This window comes from Mus caroli, unplaced genomic scaffold (genome assembly GCF_978045245.1).
Source record: "Mus caroli unplaced genomic scaffold, Mus_caroli_1 scaffold_4, whole genome shotgun sequence".
In the NCBI taxonomy this organism is placed as follows: Eukaryota; Metazoa; Chordata; class Mammalia; order Rodentia; family Muridae; genus Mus; species Mus caroli.
This window is the reverse complement of record NW_028227259.1, coordinates 42,048,968-42,069,503: the sequence shown is the minus strand read 5'-3', so window position 1 is coordinate 42,069,503 and position 20,536 is coordinate 42,048,968. Positions and strand designations below refer to the sequence as shown.

Sequence of the window (20,536 nt, the reverse complement as noted above, 5' to 3'; positions counted from 1 at the left end):
AGGTTGAGGCACAGCTGGAGCACCCTTGCTGCTGCATCCAGCTCCAGCCTCCAATGTGCAGGCAGGCTCCATTTCCCCTCAGCTACGTGGTTATATGAGAGGTCCTGTTCGTTCTCCTGTCACAGGGCTCTGCCGTGTGCTGCCTCTGCCGCTGTGTTTCTGTGTCTAATGAAGGATTTATTTAGGTCATTGCTGCCTTCTGTGCCCAACATGAAGCACAAAGAGAAGGAACGCTGCCTCCCTCCCTTCTCCGGAGCTGCAGCAAGAAGCATCTGCTGTTCCACTTCTGTTGGGGGTGGGGGGCTGGCCGGTGTCTTAGCAAGACCCTGTTCTGTGCTGTCCTCAAACAGAGAGCCTAATCCTGTCTGTGTGCCACTGTCCTTTCTTCCTTGAGCTTCTGTCTGGTTGAGTCACTGCAGCAGTTTGGCTCACGAACAAATGCATTTGACTAATTATCATCCCCTAGATCCTATTTATACCACGAAGCATTTTTTTAGGGATAAAATTAGATACCATGATTTGAAGGCATGCCGTATGAACAGTGTCCTAAACGCCCCATACATACTATTTTATTTAATCCTTACAATAAAAAATATATAGAGGGTTAGTGCTCTTGAGAGTTTCAGAGCTTTCCTGCCGGTTTAAATTCCAGAGCTGAGGGAGGAACCTAAGGTTTGGCTGGAAATCCTCTCGCTAATTCCAACTTCTTGTTATCTATCATCTTCCTGGAATAACTCCACCTCTGTGGCCAGACTGATCTCTCTCTCTTTGTTGTGTACCAGGATTGTTGTTAATCCTGGGTTTAAAAACCAGCTAAATCCACCCCAGTGAAAAACAAACAGGGAAACAAAGGACAGCCCCTGCTCAGGCCACCACACTGAGAATCATAGTGGGCACTGAGATTCCAGGCCTGTTCCATGGACCCCGAGGTGTACCTGAGAACTTATGGGCACAAAAATTCACACCTCTCCCCAAACTTTTAGAGTACCCTTTTCCTCTTTAACTAGACCTTGTAAAGTTGGCTTGTCCTCTCCCACTTGGACAGCTGCAGTACTTCAGATAGTGTGTGACGAATAGCCTGGAGGGCTGGAGAAAAAGCTGGAGTCACTTCCTTCTAACACCTCCTCAGGGTCCTTGCATTCTAATCTTGTACCTGAAGGGGTGGATGCTGGGGTGTTGTTTGACCTCCAACTTCCTTATGGCAGGAGATAGGATGCTCTGATTCTGCAGGGGCAGCACGATACCTTCCAGTCCTTGCCAAGCCATGTCCCCCCCCAGCCCCACCCTCACCTGGATCCTATCCAGTAATGTTCATTATCCAGGTAACCTTTTGTGGATTTGGAGCCTTCCCACATTATGGAGGACTCCAGGGAACTCAGAAAGCTTGGAGCATTCCAAGAGTGTGAATCATTTCGAAGGGAACTTGGGCCCATTTTGACTTGTTTAGCTCAGACAGCAAATGTGCTCCAAGAACACGTATTGACGTTATGTGAGCTGTCCTTCATTCCTTCCTACCCTGAACCCTTTCCCATTTCATCCTACCTCTCAGCAATTATCATAACTCCAAACAAAACTGAATGTCAGCGTTGGCTGAGGAGTGTCATGTAGAGGCAATTTCAAGAAAATAAATATTTATGGAGGTCTCGAAATACCCATGTCCTTTCACAGACTGACAGGCACAGACTGAATCTGTTTCCTAGGCCTTGCCTTCCAAGAGGCCCTGCCAAGGATGGAAGTTTGACACCGTGGCAACAGACTCTTAAGTCATTGTGCAAAGATGAAAGTGAAGATGTTTTTGACTTTTCAGGATGAACAAATAACCTGATGCTTCCAATTGCTCAGTTTAGTTTTGTGTGTGTGTGTGTGTGTGTGTGTGTATAAAATGACAGTCCTGACTGCTGTTGTTCAAACTGTCTCTACTCAGGTTTCAGTACATTCCAGAAAATTAAATCACTCATCACCATGGGAGACTTGAAAGAAGCAGTTTTTTGCACAGTAGTTTATTAGAGCCGGTGCCTTCTGCCACCTTCTCTGGCTTTTTCAGCAGTTTATGCCTCTGCCCAGAGTATATTTGTACTGTCCACAGCGAAGCTTCCCTTCCAAGATGGGCGAAGGCAAAGCAAGAGCCTTGGACAAGGACCCTGAAGAATAGTTTTGATGATTCCTGATTCTGTGACCTTGAGGTGGCTAGTTAACCTTAATAACTTACTTTCATAACAATCAGGGGCAAGAACATCAGGACATTGATGTTTGTTGAGAACCTACTGTGTGCTAGACACTCACAGTGTTGCATACTTAGCAAAGATGACCTAATACTGACTGCCCACATATGCAGTAGGCTTAGGTCCATTGTGTAGAGTTTGTATAGGAATGGCCCTGAGGCTGAGGACACTCTCCCTGAAGTTTTCCAGGTCCTGCGCCTAAGAATAAAGAATTGAGCATGGGACAGGAGGATCATGGCCTTTCATCAGTTCTTCTGCCTCTGTCATGTGTGTGTGAGTGTCAGGCTTCTCTTGGATGTGTTCTGCTTATAGTATCTGCCACCAGTCAGGAAGTGTTTCCAGCCCTTTCCTGCCAACTGGTTTCTTTCACATGTTAATCTTAATGTTAATCTCCAGGTCTCTCTTCTGCCATAACATCTACCCCTAAACACACACACACACACACACACACACACACACTCACACCCCTGTGGTTCCATATAACTTCCTGGAGAACAGGGGGCTGATACACTGAATACCTAAGAGGTATTATGCTTACCTGGGATTACTTCCTATAAGAGTTCCCATTTGGATCTTTCCAATTACCAGAGCTTCCTTGCATTGTCACTATTCTCTAATGCCCTGTCAGTGCTTAAAAGTACAAAATAAAATGAAAACAACCATTCTCGCTAGTGGTGATGTTGAAGGTTCTAGAGAAGACCTCCGCTCTTGTGCTTGCTGTCCTCTGCACACAGTGACTGCTCAGCAAATAACCCCTTCCTTTCCACCTCTTCCGTTAGATCGTGGAGCCTTTTACCCTAGAGGAGAAGCATGCTTGAGCTAGCTGTGTGCTCATGGTAGGTGGCAGGACTGTGAAGGTATTTTGAAGACAGATTAGCATGGATGTCACTGTTTCATGAACTATTTTGCATGTGTCCTCTGATAGTGAATATGTTCTACTGGTGAGACTACAAGGGTATATTAGAGTTAATCACATTTGGAGTCTGAGTCATAATGTGAATTATGTAATAAAAAGACTTAAGGAGAAAATTAAAATATTTTGAAGGGTTATTTCATACCTACTCCTCCTTTTTAATTAAGATGTTTTCAGGACTCCTGGGTGAGCTTGTCCAATCACTGAGCAATATGAAGTTTGCCCCCCAAACCCCACTTCAACATCTGGCTGCTTCTTGACTCTCTAGGAATAAGAGAAGCATGGCAATTTGGCAGTCTTTCCAATGAATAGGCTGTTATGTTTCGCCTTTTACTAAATTAAAATCTGTTCCCTGTAACTTATAGCCACTGGCCTTACTGGCCCCTGCATTTGACAAGTTCATAGAGGAAATAGTCTTTGCCCCCTACAGTGAGCCAGGAATAATGCCATTCTCTGGAGTAAGCATCAGGGGGAAAACTAGTCACTGCCAAGAGACTCAGTGGTGTGCAGGCCTGGGTGGAGAGGTGGAGGACAGATGTGATTTGGTACGATGGATGGGGCCTCTAGAACTGGATAATGTAAAGACCATTGAGAGAAAGATCAGAGGTGAAAGAAAATCTGAATAGCAAGAAAGAGACAGCTTCACAAAGCCTGGCATACAGCATTCTGGAAACAAGGATCTACAAGCTGAGATGAACTTGGTGAAGTATGAGGCATGGAGAAACTAGTGTGGTCAGAGCTTGGCAAAGAAAGAAAGTGAAGCCCAAGAGACATTCAGGTCCCACAATGAGGATGTCCCCAGCCTGAGATATTTGGTCTAAATTCAAAGAACAAAGGAGGCCACCCTCTGGGAGAGCCTGTGGACACTTGGTTTTCCATACTTAGTATTCAGTATTGTCATGAGGTGGACACAGGGATGTGGAGAGGGGAGGAGGGGAAAGATACCTGCTGCTTCCAGTTCTTAGGTTGTCACCCTAGCACATCTAAAAACAGTCTTTTTGATTAAAGAAGCAGAGAGGAGAATGGCTTCCCTCTTGGACTTAATAATCTATCCATAAAATATGAGGTTTAATTTTGTCAGGCTAGCCAGTCTGAGTCTTTATAGTCATCCATTTGGGGTTTGGCTACACAACAGAACTTCAACCCAAAAGGCCTAATACACACACACACACACACACACACACACACACACACACACACACACACACATGGTTTGGTTAAGAATCCAACCAAGGAGGCAAGATATATGGCTCAGTGATTAAGAGTATTTCCTTTCTGATCTTTCTGAGCACCCAGGTTTGATTTCCAGCAGCCACACTAACACCAGACACTGGGAAGAAGTGAGAGACACGGCCAGGTTCTGGGTCTACCTGCTCAGACTCTACTTGGGTGTGAGTTTGGCTCACTCTTTCCTGACAAACCTCTGATTCCTTTGAGCACCGCTTTCTCTGAGCAATGCTAGCTGTCCTGAGGGCTCCTTGTCAAGACTGCAGGCATGCTATGTGTGAAGCTGCCAGCCCATAGCCTGGTGCCAGCAGAAGCTGGAGCTGCTGTCTATGTTCTTGCCAGGGTGCCTGGCCTCAGCTCCAGGTACCTGGAATAATCTGTGTCTGTGCCCTTGACAGCTCCAAGCTTTCAGATAGACCTTTGTGTTCAAGGTCACCTGGTTTATTTCCTGTGGGAGAATAATGAAGTTATCAACAGAAAGAATATGAATGTATTTATGTCACCTGCAAGTTCAGGTTTGCCTTCCTTGTCCTTTTCCTGCTCAGGGACTTCTCTGTGAGTTGGGAGGGGACCTCTCTGTGAAGGTGTTAAGAGAAGAATTACAGCTTCCCCAACCTTCTTGCCTTACCCATTTCAGTTGCCCCAGGCAACACAGGGGGGGGGGTGTTGTGGGGGAGTGCCTGCGGGGGTGGGGGGGGACTGCTATTGTCAGAAAGACACACACAGGCTAATCAAGACTTAATGTAAAATACTGAAAAATTGCTCATTAATTTTTTTATTATGATTTTATTCTGGAACAAGGACATTTTGTATACATTGAGTCATATAAAATAAGATTTCTCTCAGATGGTTTCTAAGAAAATTTAAAGTACAAATGTGACTCATTTCTCTTAGGTAAATCTCTCTGGCACACACTTCTTCATTCAAGTTCCAAAGGAATCATTTGGGGTAAATTCTTATTTCACAGATGATCAGACTTAGGCAAAGAGTCAAAGTCAGTTCGTCTAAACTCAAAACCAGAGGCAGGATACCTCGCCTGGTCTTACAGTCTGTATAGATCTTCTTGCTCATCTACTGACTAAAAGCAATAAATGGGTTTAAAATACCATGCCCAATATATACTCTGTGTATATTTGACTTCTAGAATGGGGAGCTAAGGGATTATACCTGACTGTTTTACATTGGCTCTTCCTTTGTGAACATCTATCCCTCACTATCATTGCTATATATCAAGATCACATGCTTGGAAGAGTTGTAATAGCCCTCAGGTCACTAGACTGGACTTCACTGGCCAAAAGTTTCAATTTGGCTATAGCCAAGTCACCGGAGGGTCTCCTCAAGTGTAAAATGAAAGGCAAAAACAAAAGGACTCTCTTCCTTATTGTTTGAAAACCCATTGTCAAGGTCAGGAACCCCAGAGACTGTTTTCAGGTTCATGTGAACTTGCAGATGTTTTTCTTTCCCGTGAGTAAATAATTCTGATTGTATCAATGAGAGCTTGAGTTATCAAAGCACACAAGAAACATAAGATTACTGTGTGAATATATGTTCTATACATAAATGAGTTACTATGTTACCACATATATGCTATGCATTTACACATGTGATATGCACATATACATATGTATACATTTTAGATATGGATGACATTTGTACAGCATATTTAGCTATAAATATGCACACTCTCTGCATGTGTGCATATGCATATGTGTGCATATACATACAGGATTTTCTGTGTGTATGTACATACATGTGCATATATATATATACATGATTTTATGTGTATACATGCATATGTATATACACATACAAAAATGATAACCTCTGTGCTATAATTTTATATTTTTTTTGCGTAAAATAGTTTCCAATAAGAAATGAGATAAAAATCCTATGCAGTGTAGCTCTAGATTTCTAGGTTGAAATGTTTCTCATTCTTCTTATGTATACTGTGTAGTTTGTATTTTGTCATATACACACACATATAAAATGTGTGTGTATGTGTGTGTGTGTGTGTGTGTGTGTGTGTGTAGGGCTGGTCAGCTTTACCTGTATAACACCAATATCTTTATAATGAAAAGGATATAGACATAAATAAATGTATTAGAAAGCAGAAATAAACTGAAAGCTCCTGAGAGAGGGTGAAAAATTACGAAAGTATCTAGACTTGTGTCCGAAATAGACCTTACTAATGGCAGGGAGTAAAAGTTTAACTCACCCCATTGTTCCAGGATGTACTAACCACAAAGTAGAAATTTAACTTGCTCCATTGTTTCAGGAAATGTTCAGACAGAATACTCTAACCGTTCCTTGAACCCATTATGCTTGCCAAATGCTATAGCTCAATGCCAGGAGTTTGCGGTTTCTGTCTTTATAAACCCCTTACCCCTTGAGCTCAGGGTCGACTCCTCTACCCCTGTGTGGGATACAAGTCGTCCCCAGTGCACTGGCCTTTCCCCGATTAAACCTCTTGCTGTTTGCATCATGATTGGTCTCGAGTTCTTGGGCAATGCATCATCCCGGGACTTGAGTGAGGGTTGACACCCCCCACCCCACCCCCGTTTTGGAGGTCTTTCAAAACAAGGGGTTTCTGAATGCCTAAATGTCTGGTTTTAAATTTTCATTTAATTTTTGATATTATTATATAATTACATCATCTTTCCTTTGCATTTTCTCCCTCCAAAACACTCAACATATCCCACATTGCTGTCTTTCAACTTCATGGTCTCTTTTTCCGTTAATTGTTGTTGCATGCATATTTGTATATGTATATATATACACACATATATAATTATAACTAATATGTATATATATTTACGTATCCATAAATATAACCTGTACAGTCTGCACACTGCGTGTATGTTTTCAGGGCTGACCATTTAGTACTGAATAAACAATTGGACTATTTTTCTCTCTCAGCACTCCAGACAAACAATATTTAGCATCTTCTCTGCTGTTTGTTGGTAATTCCCTGTTAGGAAGAGTCTCAGGTGTATTCTGTGGTGACTGATTTACTTCAGAATAAGGCAGAGAAAGCATGAGCAGCCAGATAATACAGATTTCAGTTGTACCTGTGTGTTGGTCATATGAGTGTTGAATCCTGTGACTTGTTGGTTGTTCAGGTCCTGAGTCTAAAGACAGAAATTGACGGCTGTGGCCACCACACACAGTGAGACACTCTAGCATGTCAGAGTTAGTACCACCCATGTCTCACTTGTGGTTCATTCTTTGCTCTTGACCTTTCTGGGCAAACTACCCTCAAATGTGTAGCGGGCAGGTACAGATGGCTCCTTGGCTCCATTCACTTGAACAGTGAAGAAGAAAAAGATCTTTTAGTAAAGCTTCCTGAATCCTTTCTTTGAGGAAAGCAATCTTATCACACTGAGTTCACACCCTTTGCCAACCCAACCCAACCCACACCGCTTAGCCACACCCTCCATAAACACCTTCCCCCAAGGGTGTGCTCACTGACCTCCAGTCCCATTTGCAGAGTTTCTAGTTCATATGTCCACCTTGCTTCATGTTTGCTACTCTCTAGACTTCTGTCTGGCTCAGTGCTCAAGCTCTTGCTTTGGCTTTATCTTAGTTGTTCATTTTGTATGTATGTGATTATTTTGTCTTCATGTATGTATGTAGACCACATGTGTATCTGGTGACTGCTGAGGTCAAAAGAGGCTTCAGATTCCCTGAAAGTGGAGTTACAGCCAATTGTGAGCCACCATGCTGAGCTAAAAGTGAAACTGGCTCCTCTGGAAGAGCAGCGAGTATGTTTGACCACTGAGCCACCCTCCAGCCAGGGCTCATGGTTTTAACATACATTTCGTAAATGACAAATCCTTGTGTCTGAGGACCATAAAGTTGAGGGCCCTGAATTTGTTCTTTATTCATGCATTATGGTCAAGTAAATGATAAGCTTGATATAAAGAAGAAGCAAACATTTCACTGACTGGAGAAACCCTACAATCCCCTTGCTGTGACTTTTCCAACCACTTGCGAATGACCAAAGCAAGCCAGTGCCTCTGCTTCTTTGTTGGAGAATGGCAAACATGGTTCCAGTGTGTCTATTTTTCAGAGCGGCAACCACAGCTTGTTATCTGTGTGAGTCCCTAGATTTAGGCCAACAGTCGATGTCCTGCAAGGACTTTATCACAACAGGTGATGCAGTTTAAAAAAAGCGGAGGAACGAAGGAAGGAAGTTTGCCAGCATACAACTTCTCCATTTAGAACTTTTAAATTGGGCCCTGATTTTTAAATTGAATTATTATGACATTTTTGTGTCCTTATATTTCAGGACCCTAAGCTATATATTGATGGTGATCTTAACCTTTATTTCCGATGTCACCCTGTGTGGCTGTGATGACAATGAACTCTGCCAGTTGTGAGCCACTTTATAAATAGTAAAGCTTTGTGCTCTTCGGATAATGTTGCCTTTTTAATCCCACTAGGCACACTTCAACGTCTTCTGTTATGATGACTTTTCAATGGTTTTAGGCAAATGAGTAAGCATATCTCCATATAATGTTAACCTAACATCTAACTCCAGCCTGTGTCAGTCATCCTGCTGCCTGTTGCCTGCAGTCAGCGTACACACATTTCCCTCTGCCAAACTCAACAAACCATCCCCAAACCCAGCGATCAAACAATAGCCACTGGTTCTTGCTCATGAGCCAGGATCATTTGTCCTTCCTCTCACCCAGATCTGTAGCTGATCAGACCTGTTCTTATTGCAAGGATATAGAGATAGCTGCAGGTATAACGCAATTGTGGCAGAGATGAGTTCCCCTTACTGTCACATCTGTCTGTATACGTTGGCCAGACTCCAAACTGAGAAACACAGTGTCCTGGACAAAGCAGCCACCAGAGTCTGATGCTGGGGGAAACACTAGACTATTCATTCATTCCTTCACATGGGCTTCTGCACCCCATTGGAATAGAAACCCCTGGTGGGAGACAGGGTGTGCAGAAACTAGTCTGCTTCCATATCAGCTGGACCTCCAAATCAGCAGAGGCTGACAGGAGGGAGATAATCTTTAGATGCTTTCTAGAGTTGAAAGTCTGTTGCAGTTAAGAACACATAATGCTATTACAGAGGACCAGAATCCACTTCTTTTTTTTTTTTTTTTTTTTTTTTTTTTTTTTTTTTTTTTAAATATTTTTATTACATAATTTCCTCAATTACATTTCCAATACTATCCCAAAAGTCCCCCATAGCGCCCCCCACTTCCCTACCCACCCATTCCCATTCTTTTGGCCCTGGCATTCCCCTATATTGGGGCATATAAAGTTTGCAAGTCCAATGGGCCTCTCTTTCCATTGATGGCCGACTAGGCCATCTTTCGATACATATGCAGCTAGAGACAAGAGCTCCAGGGTTCCGGTTAGTACATCATGTTGTTCCAACAATAGGGTTGCAGATCCCTTTAGCTCCTTGGGTACTTTCTCTAGCTTCTCCATTGGGAGCCCTGTGATACATCCAATAGCTGACTGTGAACATCCACTCCTGTGTTTGCTAGGCCCCGGCATCGTCTCACAAGAGACAGCTATATTTGGGTCCTTTCAGCAAGATCTTGCTAGTGTATGCAATGGTGTCAGCGTTTAGAAGCTGATTATGGGACGGATCCCTGGATACAGCAGTCTCTAAATGGACCATCCTTTCATCACAGCTACGAACTTTGTCTCTGTAGCTCCTTCCCTGGGTGTTTTGTTCCCAATTCTAAGAAGGTGCACAGTGTCCACACTTTGGTCTTCATTCTTCTTGAGTTTCATGCGTTTAGCAAATTGTATCTTATATCTTGGGTATCCTAAGTTTTGGGCTAATATCCACTTATCAATGAATACATATTGTGTGAGTTCTTTTGTGATTGTGTTACTTCACTCAAGATGATGCCCTCCAGGTCCATCCATTTGGCTAGGAATTTCATAAATTCATTCTTTTTAATAGCTGAGTAGTACTCCATTGTGTAAATGTACCATAATTTCTGTATCCATTCCTCTGTTGAGGTACATCTGGGTTCTTTCCAGCTTCTGGCTATTATAAATAGGGCTGCTATGAACATAGTGGAGCATGTGTCCTTCTTACCGGTTGGGACATCTTCTGGATATATGCCCAGGAGAGGTATTGCTGGATCCTCCGGTAGTACTATGTCCAATTTTCTGAGGAACCGCCAGACTGATTTCCAGAGTGGTTGTACAAGCTTGCAATCCCACCAACAATGGAGGAGTGTTCCTCTTTCTCCACATCCTCGCCAGCATCTGCTGTCACCTGAATTTTTGATCTTAGCCATTCTGACCCACTATAGGAGGGCTCACAAATGCCTCTAACTCCAACTTGGAGGGAATCATAGGCTTCTTGCCTCTGATGCCACCTGCACTCATGAGCAAATATTTGCAAACACACACACGTGTGAGCACACACACACACATACTCACACAATCGAACTAAATCTTAAAATCGAGTGTAATATGTAATACCACATGAGAATTATTTGACATTCAAATTTTTGTGTCCACAAACAAAGTTTTATTGAAACACAGCCACGCCCCTGTCTCTGTCTATTGTCTGTGGCCGCCTCAGATCCAGAAAAGCACAGTTGGAATTGGTGTTGCCATAGAAACTATATGTCCCAAAAGCCAAAAATATTTATTCTCTAGTCCTTTACAGAAAATGTTTGTTATCCCTCTTTTATAGAATAGAGCGTTTGAGGGAGGTGAGGACAGTGCTCACGACTATAGATGTTGGATAACTTCCATGTCTGCTTGGGGCTAAAAGCTTCTTCTTTTCCTCCCTAGTAATTGGCAACTGGAGATGCTCATGTTCCAGTAATCAAGAGGGAGCCTTGCTGCTACTTCATGATCCAGGGGCGTGTGGCCCAGTGAAGTTCCTGAGCTGTACAGCATGACCTTGCTGCTCCTGGGTGCGGTGCTGCTGGTGGCCCAGCCCCAGCTTGTGCATTCCCACCCGGCTGCTCCTGGCCCTGGGCTCAAACAGCAGGAGCTTCTGAGGAAGGTGATTATTCTCCCAGAGGACACCGGAGAAGGCACAGCATCCAATGGTTCCACACAGCAGCTGCCACAGACCATCATCATTGGGGTGCGCAAGGGTGGTACCAGAGCCCTGCTGGAGATGCTCAGCCTGCATCCTGATGTTGCTGCAGCTGAAAACGAGGTCCATTTCTTTGACTGGGAGGAGCATTACAGCCAAGGCCTGGGCTGGTACCTCACCCAGATGCCCTTCTCCTCCCCGCACCAGCTCACAGTGGAGAAGACACCCGCCTATTTCACTTCGCCCAAAGTGCCTGAGAGAATCCACAGCATGAACCCCACCATCCGCCTGCTGCTTATCCTGAGGGACCCATCCGAGCGCGTGCTGTCCGACTACACCCAGGTGTTGTACAACCACCTTCAGAAGCACAAGCCCTACCCACCCATTGAGGACCTCCTAATGAGGGACGGACGGCTGAACCTGGACTACAAGGCTCTCAACCGCAGCCTGTACCATGCACACATGCTGAACTGGCTGCGTTTTTTCCCGTTGGGCCACATCCACATTGTGGATGGCGACCGTCTCATCAGAGACCCTTTCCCTGAAATCCAGAAGGTCGAAAGGTTCCTGAAGCTTTCTCCACAGATCAACGCCTCGAACTTCTACTTTAACAAAACCAAGGGCTTCTACTGCCTGCGGGACAGTGGCAAGGACCGCTGCTTACACGAGTCCAAAGGCCGGGCGCACCCCCAGGTGGATCCCAAACTACTTGATAAACTGCACGAATACTTTCATGAGCCAAATAAGAAATTTTTCAAGCTCGTGGGCAGAACATTCGACTGGCACTAATTTGCCGTCTGCTAGGCTCGGGACTTTTCCTGTTGTTAACTTCTGGTGTACATCTGAAGGGGGGAGGAAAATAATTTTAAAAAGGCATTTAAGCTATAATTTATTTGTAAAACCCACAAATGACTTCTGTACAGTATTAGATTCACAGTTGCCATATATAGTAGTTATATTTTTCTACTTGTTAAATGGAGGGCGTTTTGTATTGTTTTTCATGGTTGTTAACATTGTGTATATGTCTCTATAATATGAAGGAACTTAACTATTGCACTGAAAAAATAAGAGATTTTTTTTTCTGGAGACGTCTTTTTTTGTTGTTGTTGTTGTTTTAAATATAATTAACCTGCCTCCAATCCAAAATAGCTCTTTGTTTTCACCCTCCTTGTCAAATCTATAATCTTTTTCTGCTTAAAAAAAATTTATTGGTATTATGGATCTTTCTCCTCTCTTTTCTGAATTTTTTTTTTTAATGCCTGACTGTTGTCTTCAGATTTAGTTTTTACTTGAAATTTGAATTTCCTCCTCACTGAGAGTATTATTTTTGGAAGTGGCAGTTTTATTCATGTTCAGACAGCCCACATGTGGGTTTAACCCCTGTAGCCTGCATATGGGTTTAACCACTGTCAGCTTGCCTGAGGGCTTAACCCCTGCCGGTCTTCATGTGGGTTTAACCTCTGCCAGCTTGTGTATAGATTTAACACATATGAGTTTTGGGTTTTTTTTTTTTTTTTTTTTTTTGCCCCTTCCCCCACATATGAGTTTTAAGTGAAGAAAATGGCACTGAGACTTAAAAACAGATGAGAACTGGCAAGAGGTTTCTTAAGATCCAAATTAGTCTTAGAGGATATGGGCAAAACTCATAATAAACAAGCTTACACCCTTGGATTTCAGAATGATCTTGGGGCTGTAAACTTTGCCTTTGGGGGCAACTGGCCTCCACAAAGCTACTTACGAGAGAGCAAGAAACATTCAAGTCCTCTTTGTGTGTGTCTGTCCAGCCTAAATCTCGCATGAGGAGCAGAGTAAGTAGTAGTAGCCTTTGCTCACTCTAGAATTTGTCTTCTGAAAGATCAACATGCACTTATGATCTTCTATTTCATACTCATAGAGATATAACTTCAGAACTGGCTCCAACTCTATAGTTTTGAATAGGAAACAAATTAAAACTCCCAAGGACTGAAGTTAAGATGTGAAAAAAAAAAAAAAATCACAACCTAACCCAGTGCACCTGCGCACATAAATGGGAGTTTCCCTTCCCCTTAGAACAGCCACAAAGCAGAGGCTGGTCACAAAAGCCAGTTCTAAGTCTCTGGATTGTCACATATACCTGATAATCAACCTTTTATGATTAACTAGACTAGATCTTTTCCATAGTAATAAGTATGGATAAGATAATAAAGATAATAAACTGTGATCATTACAGTGGGAAAGAATGCAAGAGAGCAGAATAAAACCATTTCCTGACAGTTTGTTCTGAAGGAATGAAACACAAGCAGGCACCCTGGATTGTTTTCTTCATCTTAGAACACTCTGAAACTTCCCTCAAGCAAACTTAAGATGGAGGTATTACTCTGATAAGTTCAAAGAATAGAGAATAGGCCCTGAAACACAGGGCACTTGTCAAAGGTCACACGATCAGGTTTAGAGCCCAGTTGCATCCAAAGCACAACTAACCTTTCTTTCTTTCTTTCTTTCTCTTTCTTTCTTTCTTTCTTTCTTTCTTTCTTTCTTTCTTTCTTTCTTTCTTTCTTTCTTTCTTTCTTTCTTTCTTTCTTTCTTTCCTCCTTTCTGTTTAGCTCTATCTAAACTCTAAAGAAAAGGTCAAACTCAGAGGTGTTGCTTTTCTGACTTGACCTGACATGTTTTTCCTGGTGCCCAAAGTTTTCCACCCAAAGAGCTGCACTTGAGCCAGAGGAAGGGCAAGGGGAAACCAACATTTTTCTCAGCAGCCTTCTCAGGGAAATGAGTCACCTTGGTTGTATTTTAGCAGTCCCAGCCTGATCTGACCTTAACCTGGCCCACACCCCATTCCTGCCTAAGACTAAGAGTAGGAGAGGATGTCCTCCCCTTCAGAACTCATTAGGTTATCCATCAACCACTGTCTCCTCAGAAGGAGAACCAGATATATTTATAGCCAATTTCCATAGACTTTGTGATATGCAGAGTGCTTCCCTCTGCACCATACTTTTTGGTCTTTCATGAGACTTTACCTGAAGAATGAGGGGCTCCAAAAAGATTAAATCAAGTTTCCAAAGCTGCTCAGGGATATTGGGACAGAAAGAAAGCTCAGGTGGTGATCTCTGGTGCCCAAGAAGGTGCTTGTCTGGAGATGGTATGGTTGGAGCCTAGTGTGCTGCACCAACAGTCTGCTGCAATCACTTGTCTGCTAATTAGCAATGAGGAGAGTCAGAACTGGCATCAATACGCCTGAGTTGCTAGAACTGGCATAGCTGATGGCATGGGGGTAACACATTGTAGGTGATCAGTGGTTGTAAATCTAACGCATTGCTTTATTGGGGGAACAGAATACTGACTCAGGGAGTCAAGTCCTGCACATACCACTAGAGAAAATGCAGGGATCCCAGTGATAGCATATATTTATTCATTAATTCTCTCTCTCTCTCTCTCTCTCTCTCTCTTTTCCTTTCTTTCCTTTCTTTTTTGATAATACTCCAGTGATTCATCAGTACATTCTAAGAAGCAAAAACCCTATCATTTCCTACTTTGTTCCAGGTATTTAGATCTCATCCTACCCCTTTTCAGAGGATACTGCAATAGACCCATGGCCATTCCTATTAGAACAAAATGCAGTAAGGCAGGAGTCAAGTGGTATTTGGTCTCTCCTGATCAGGTTGAATGCCAATCTTATTAACAAAGATAGTTCCTTGCTGGAGGTGGAAGTACCTACTGAAGCCCAGGCTACAGCCATTTGAGAGCTCTAGAGAAACAGCTAAGATTTGCTGAGTAAAGCATTATGTACAGGGTTGGGCTCTTGCCTCATTTGCTGTTTCAAAGGAAGAATTGTATCACTATTTCATTTCTCTAGGAACAGGACAGTGTTGAAATCCAGTTGGTATATATAACTGTCAGCTAACAGCCTGGGAATTAGTGAGTTTATGAAAAAAACATGATATACCTCTGAGGTCAGGCTGTCTTTCTCTTTCTATCCTCCACAGAGGAGAAATGGAGGGTTGAAATAGCCAATGTCCATCCTGTCTGTTGCTTACAGTTGTGGAGGCAAAGTCCACTGTAGTCATTAAAATGATCTTTTTTTCTTTAGATCCTATGATATAGCGAATGTAGTATTAATTCTTCAAGAATATAAAAAGAAAAGTTACTGGAGTTAAGTATTTTGGGTTTTAAGAAGAAGCAAAGAAGTGCCAAGAAAGCAAGAGAAATGGCATTGAGTTGTGTACATTAAATAGGGCAATATGTTCCATAATTTAGCATTAATTCAGCCACATCCCTAGAAGGAGTCAACCAGCTGGTAGAAAGAAGATGAATGAAGAATGAGGTATGCTATTTTCCTGATTGCCAATCGTTTTTTATAACAAAGAAAAAATATTACCAAAAAGTTGCAATAGAGCTATGACCAAAGCCACTTAATTCAAGGGTCACAGAGGCCCTGTCCTTTTGGAACAAGGCATTGTGGAAAAATTGCCCTGGAGCCAGAAAACGAAAGTCATTGATGTTACCAAAGGAATACATCCTGTGTAAAGGCATGTCTTGAATCAGAAAGTGGTGATGGGGGAGGGAAGGGATATAGGAGAAGTACAGAGAAAAGTCTTGTCTAGCAAGTATGTAGCTTGGATTAAACACACTAAGCAGCCAAGATGTAGCTTTGCAGCCACTTGTAGTCTTGTCAGGAGGTTTCTAAGATGGAGGTAGTCCCCCATGTGTCTGAATCTTGCACAGGTTTGTCAATTGCACAAAAATAACCATCATTATTACACACTATCTATGTGCTTCATATCTTATATTCATTGCTTCCAACATAACTTAAAAAAAAACTATGAGAGTTAAGAAATAGTACCCTAGTTTCAGTCAAGAAGAAACTTAAGAACAGAGATTAAAATGTTGACTTCTGATGACACAGAAAGTTATTTGTTTCATATGAGAATTTTTCTAGTGTCCTGAATTTATGCAATTTCCATCCATCCCATAGTGAGTCAAGGGGAGAAGAAACACATAGGCCTTGTCGAGAGGGCAGCATCTATCAAGAAACTTACAGGATGAGAGATTGGACAAAAGAAGACTGAAAAGTCAGAGTCCATAGGACCACACAGGAAGGATGCCCTAAAGGGTGCTACAACAGGCAGAAGTTAAAAGAAGGATGCATCACCAAGCATGAGAGAAATGCCAGGGCAAGGATTCCCCAGTAGCATGGAAGAAACAAGGGAACCATAGCCCATCAGCTCATCCAGTTGCTTGACTCCCTCTTGTAAGGAGCAGCCCTGCATCTTCAGCTCCCACTGATGTCAAGGTTACTACACTTTTCTCAAATTCCACAGTTGAGAAAGAAAACACAATTATAATCAGGAGATTTGGGCATTAACCCAATTTGACCATGCAGCCTTCAGTAAAAATTCTCAGACCCTTACTTTCCTTTTTGGTAAAAATGGCCTGATATTCAACTCACTTTGGAAGGAAAGTTAATGAGATGAATGGTAAAGGCCAGCAAACTGTGCACACATAGAGCTTAGCTGAGAATAGGTTTAGAGGTTCAAGAGACAGACAGGAACTGATTGTAAAGTGGTCAGCAAAACCTCACTGTCTTTGTTCTGTCCCCCACTCCCCAGCTATGAGACTAGTCATTGTTGTTACTGGCCCAGACAGATCTTATTTCCCATGGCTTCTCCATCTTTTATAGCCCTGAAAGGCAGAGTACTAACAGCTCCACAGAAATGTGTTCTTGAAGTTTTATCTTAACAAAATCCACATTACCTAGAGAAAGCTGCAAGATGATGCCCCCTTTCTTGGGGGGAGAACAAATAACTAATGTTTGACTGTTCAAGTCCCTTGCCTTTGCCCAGGCTACTTCATAGTGCAATTTCTGCTCATAGATCCCCTTGACATTAGCCTGGGTTCAGAATTCTAAAAAATATGTCTGGTTATTTCTTCCCATACTTTCTCCCCTCTTCCACTCATTTAGGTTTTTGATGTTGTTGTTGTTTGCTTGTTTGTTTGTTTTGTTTTATTTTGAAACCCCATTCTCAGTAAATGAATCAATCAGCTCAGCTCTTGCTTCTAGGACACCAGATGTCAGATAATAAACCTGCATTTATGTCTTGTTCTATGGAAATAATATAGATAGTATGACTGAACTATAGATACCACTTTTAATAAAATAATGAGTAGAAAGCAAGTGTGGGTTATTGGCTTTTACATTGAAGGCTTATAGATGATGGTATATGACATTGTTACCAAGTAAGTACTTTTCCTTGGATTATTAGACTCTCATCTAAATCCTATCCATGAAGCCAGGCATGCTGGCACACACCTAGGATCCCAGAACTGGTGAACTGAGACAAGAGGAGCACGAGTCCGAAGTCAGCATGAGCTACACAGGGAGAACCCACTTCAGAAAAAATAATAATTTCAAGGCATTAATGTAAAACTTGAGATTCTGGTTCATGAAATATTTCTGGGTCCCACAGATAAAATTGCATTGCTTTAATTCATTTCTGCTCCACAGTACAGTGTTTCTATTCATTTTCAATGTTCCTTTCAGGGTCAGTACAAGGGGGAGTCTTCCTCTTAACTGCAACCTTGGTGGCACTTTGCCTAAGTAGGAGGTAGATAGAAAGCACTTGTTTATGGATGATAAATCTTGTCTAGTTGTCAATCTAATGTGAAAATTCTCTCCATCACATCCCAGCCTCACAGTGTGGCCTCCTCCTGGGAGTCCTTTCTTTGGTCCATGAACTGCTAGGCACTTAACAATATGGTGTTTTATTCAGTCCTTGAAAGCCCCTAGGGAAATAACCAAACCAAGTTTCACATGTTTGCTTATTAACGCAGAGCCAGCAAATAGTACTATACTTGACGTTGGAATTACAAATGTTTATTAACTAAACAAATCTTCCTGATGCCCAGCTTCCTTCCACTCCCCTACACTCTGCAGCCTCTTCTGGAATACTCAAATATTCCAGTGTTCTCCTAGGCACACCATTATGTCTTCAAACTGACAATTGAGATTCATACTTCTTGGACCTCTGTTCTAGGTTCTGCCCATGAATCCAAGAATGAATATTTCTTGTGCACCCTTGTTTATAGCTATGTGAACTTTGACAAATATCTTAATTTCTAGGACTTTCTAGTAGGGGATATAATGCCTTTCCCACAGTTGTTATAAGCAATACATGGATAATGGACAATTGAACAATCTTGAAGTCATAATTCCATAAACAGTAGGTGAGTTATACTTTAGTCTTCACAGTAACCTATGGGCCTTTGTTACCATTAACCTTGTTTATGCATGAGGAAACTAAAGGACAATGATAGCATTTTCCCAGAGTCTGGTCACCCCAGGGGGGGGGGTCACTAGTATTATTGGCCTCCATCATTATCCCCTGGGTATTGTCTACTACATCAGGCCTCCAGAATTCTCCTGAGGTTAGTCTCTAACACACTTGACTGCCAGAAATCTCTCCTGAGTGGTAGATAGCACACTTGGCCTCCTGGCTACTCTCCATTTCAAAGAGGAAGAGAGCTCTTTCCCAGTGGCAAGGGTGAGTGCAAAGAGGTCAAAGACAACTCAGACTGAAACTCAGGACCAACATCACCTAAAAGTCTCTGGCAGAAAGAATTTTAGAGTGGTCCCAAGATACCCGCCCTTTGATGTATATATCTTGTTTAGTGACCTCCCCTCACATCTGAGCAGCATTTGAAAATACTATGGGTCATTTGTTACCTTAATTAGGTTAATCTGTATGGCAAAGAAAATAGCTTTAAATTTAGTAGATCAGTTCAGAAAGAGATGGGAATGAAGATAAAGGAGGGGGAGACATGTCCTCCTGGCTTTGCTTGCTATGGATAACAGGACTCTGAGAAGATGATATACCAAAGAACTGTTGTGGCTAGTACAATTTAAGGGTATTTCTAGAAACATTCAGCATGGATGTTTGCAAATATCTCATTTTTTTCCCAACACTAGTGAGCAAAGAAGAAGATACTGATTAGAAAATGTCCTGTCTGAAACCTTGTTTTTATCTTAGGAAACTCTCCCATGGCAGGCTTGGTCTCCTGAGTCACCTACACTGAGTTAATAGATGTGTATTGACTTAACCTGCTGTGATCTAGTAATGTGCTTGCCTTTATGTTAATACAAAGACTTGAGTCAATTTTTTCTAGTCCATTCAAATGGCTTGTGCTTACTTTTCAATGTCTGCTTTCAAAACAAACAAAATCCTTGGGTTTTGTTGTTGTTGTTGTTACCAAATAAATACAAGTACATTATATAATAACCAGAGCCTGCATTTTGAGTTCCAAGAAACAATTATAATTGCCAATGTTTGTGTTCATATCCTTCTACTTCTTTTAAGCCTGGAAGCCATACTATCCTGCTATGTATCTATAGATTTTTGATTTTATCACTCACCAACTAGAAAAGGCCTGTGGCTCCCTATACTGCCAAAGAAGCCAGTATCGCATCTATGTTTCTACATTAAAGTATAAGTTCAGCTATCAGTTTCCAGTTAAAGCTATGCTTTTTGGTGAGAAGTGTTTGGGAATTAAAAAGTCAGTTAGTCCTGGATCACTTATTATACACATCCTTGTAACAAACTATACCAGCATTACTGGTTCCCAGACAAATCTATAATCTCATAGACCCTGGAGGTTAGATAAGCATAGTTAGGCAAGTCTGAAATGGCAGAGCCTTATGTGGAATCATATGTCGGCTATAAAAGAAAACACTTGGAGGGCTGAACTGGATGACTATCCAATATGATGTCTTGAATCACATGTTTGAATCCTAAGTTGAAAGGAATGCACCACTATCCTCTCCCCCAACTCTCTTTCCCTCCCTTATCCCTTTTTCCATATTGCTAACTTGAATTGTTCATAGCACAACAGAGCTAGGATAGTAGATACACATTTTATACGATTGGCTTGCTCTCAGACTTTCAAAAGAGAAATCAAAAGTTATCAGGTAATAAAGAGGGTGGCCTCATTCTATTGTTCCATAAATACCAGCTGGGATTCCTTATGGGAAAGGACCACATAAGGGACAAATAATAGGAGGTATGATTCATGGGGGTCGATTTGTAGAGACTAGCTATTTATCAGCTTACTATATATTCCTTTACAATAAAATGGACAGCACACTTGTGTAATGGATCACTGGCC

General features: G+C 42.1%; 1 protein-coding gene across 2 annotated transcripts in view; it reads left to right on the top strand.

Annotated features, from left to right (window-relative positions):
- Positions 1-12,862, top strand: part of Hs3st1 (heparan sulfate-glucosamine 3-sulfotransferase 1) — a 32,716-nt gene extending 19,854 nt beyond the window's left edge. For both annotated transcript variants that reach the window (XM_085836660.1, XM_021163912.3), the window contains exon 2: positions 11,149-12,862. In XM_085836660.1, coding sequence (XP_085692786.1) covers positions 11,255-12,190 — 936 coding nt within the window. In that variant the 5' untranslated portion in view covers positions 11,149-11,254 and the 3' untranslated portion in view covers positions 12,191-12,862. The remainder of the gene's footprint in view (positions 1-11,148) is intronic.
- Positions 12,863-20,536: the final 7,674 nt, after the last annotated feature.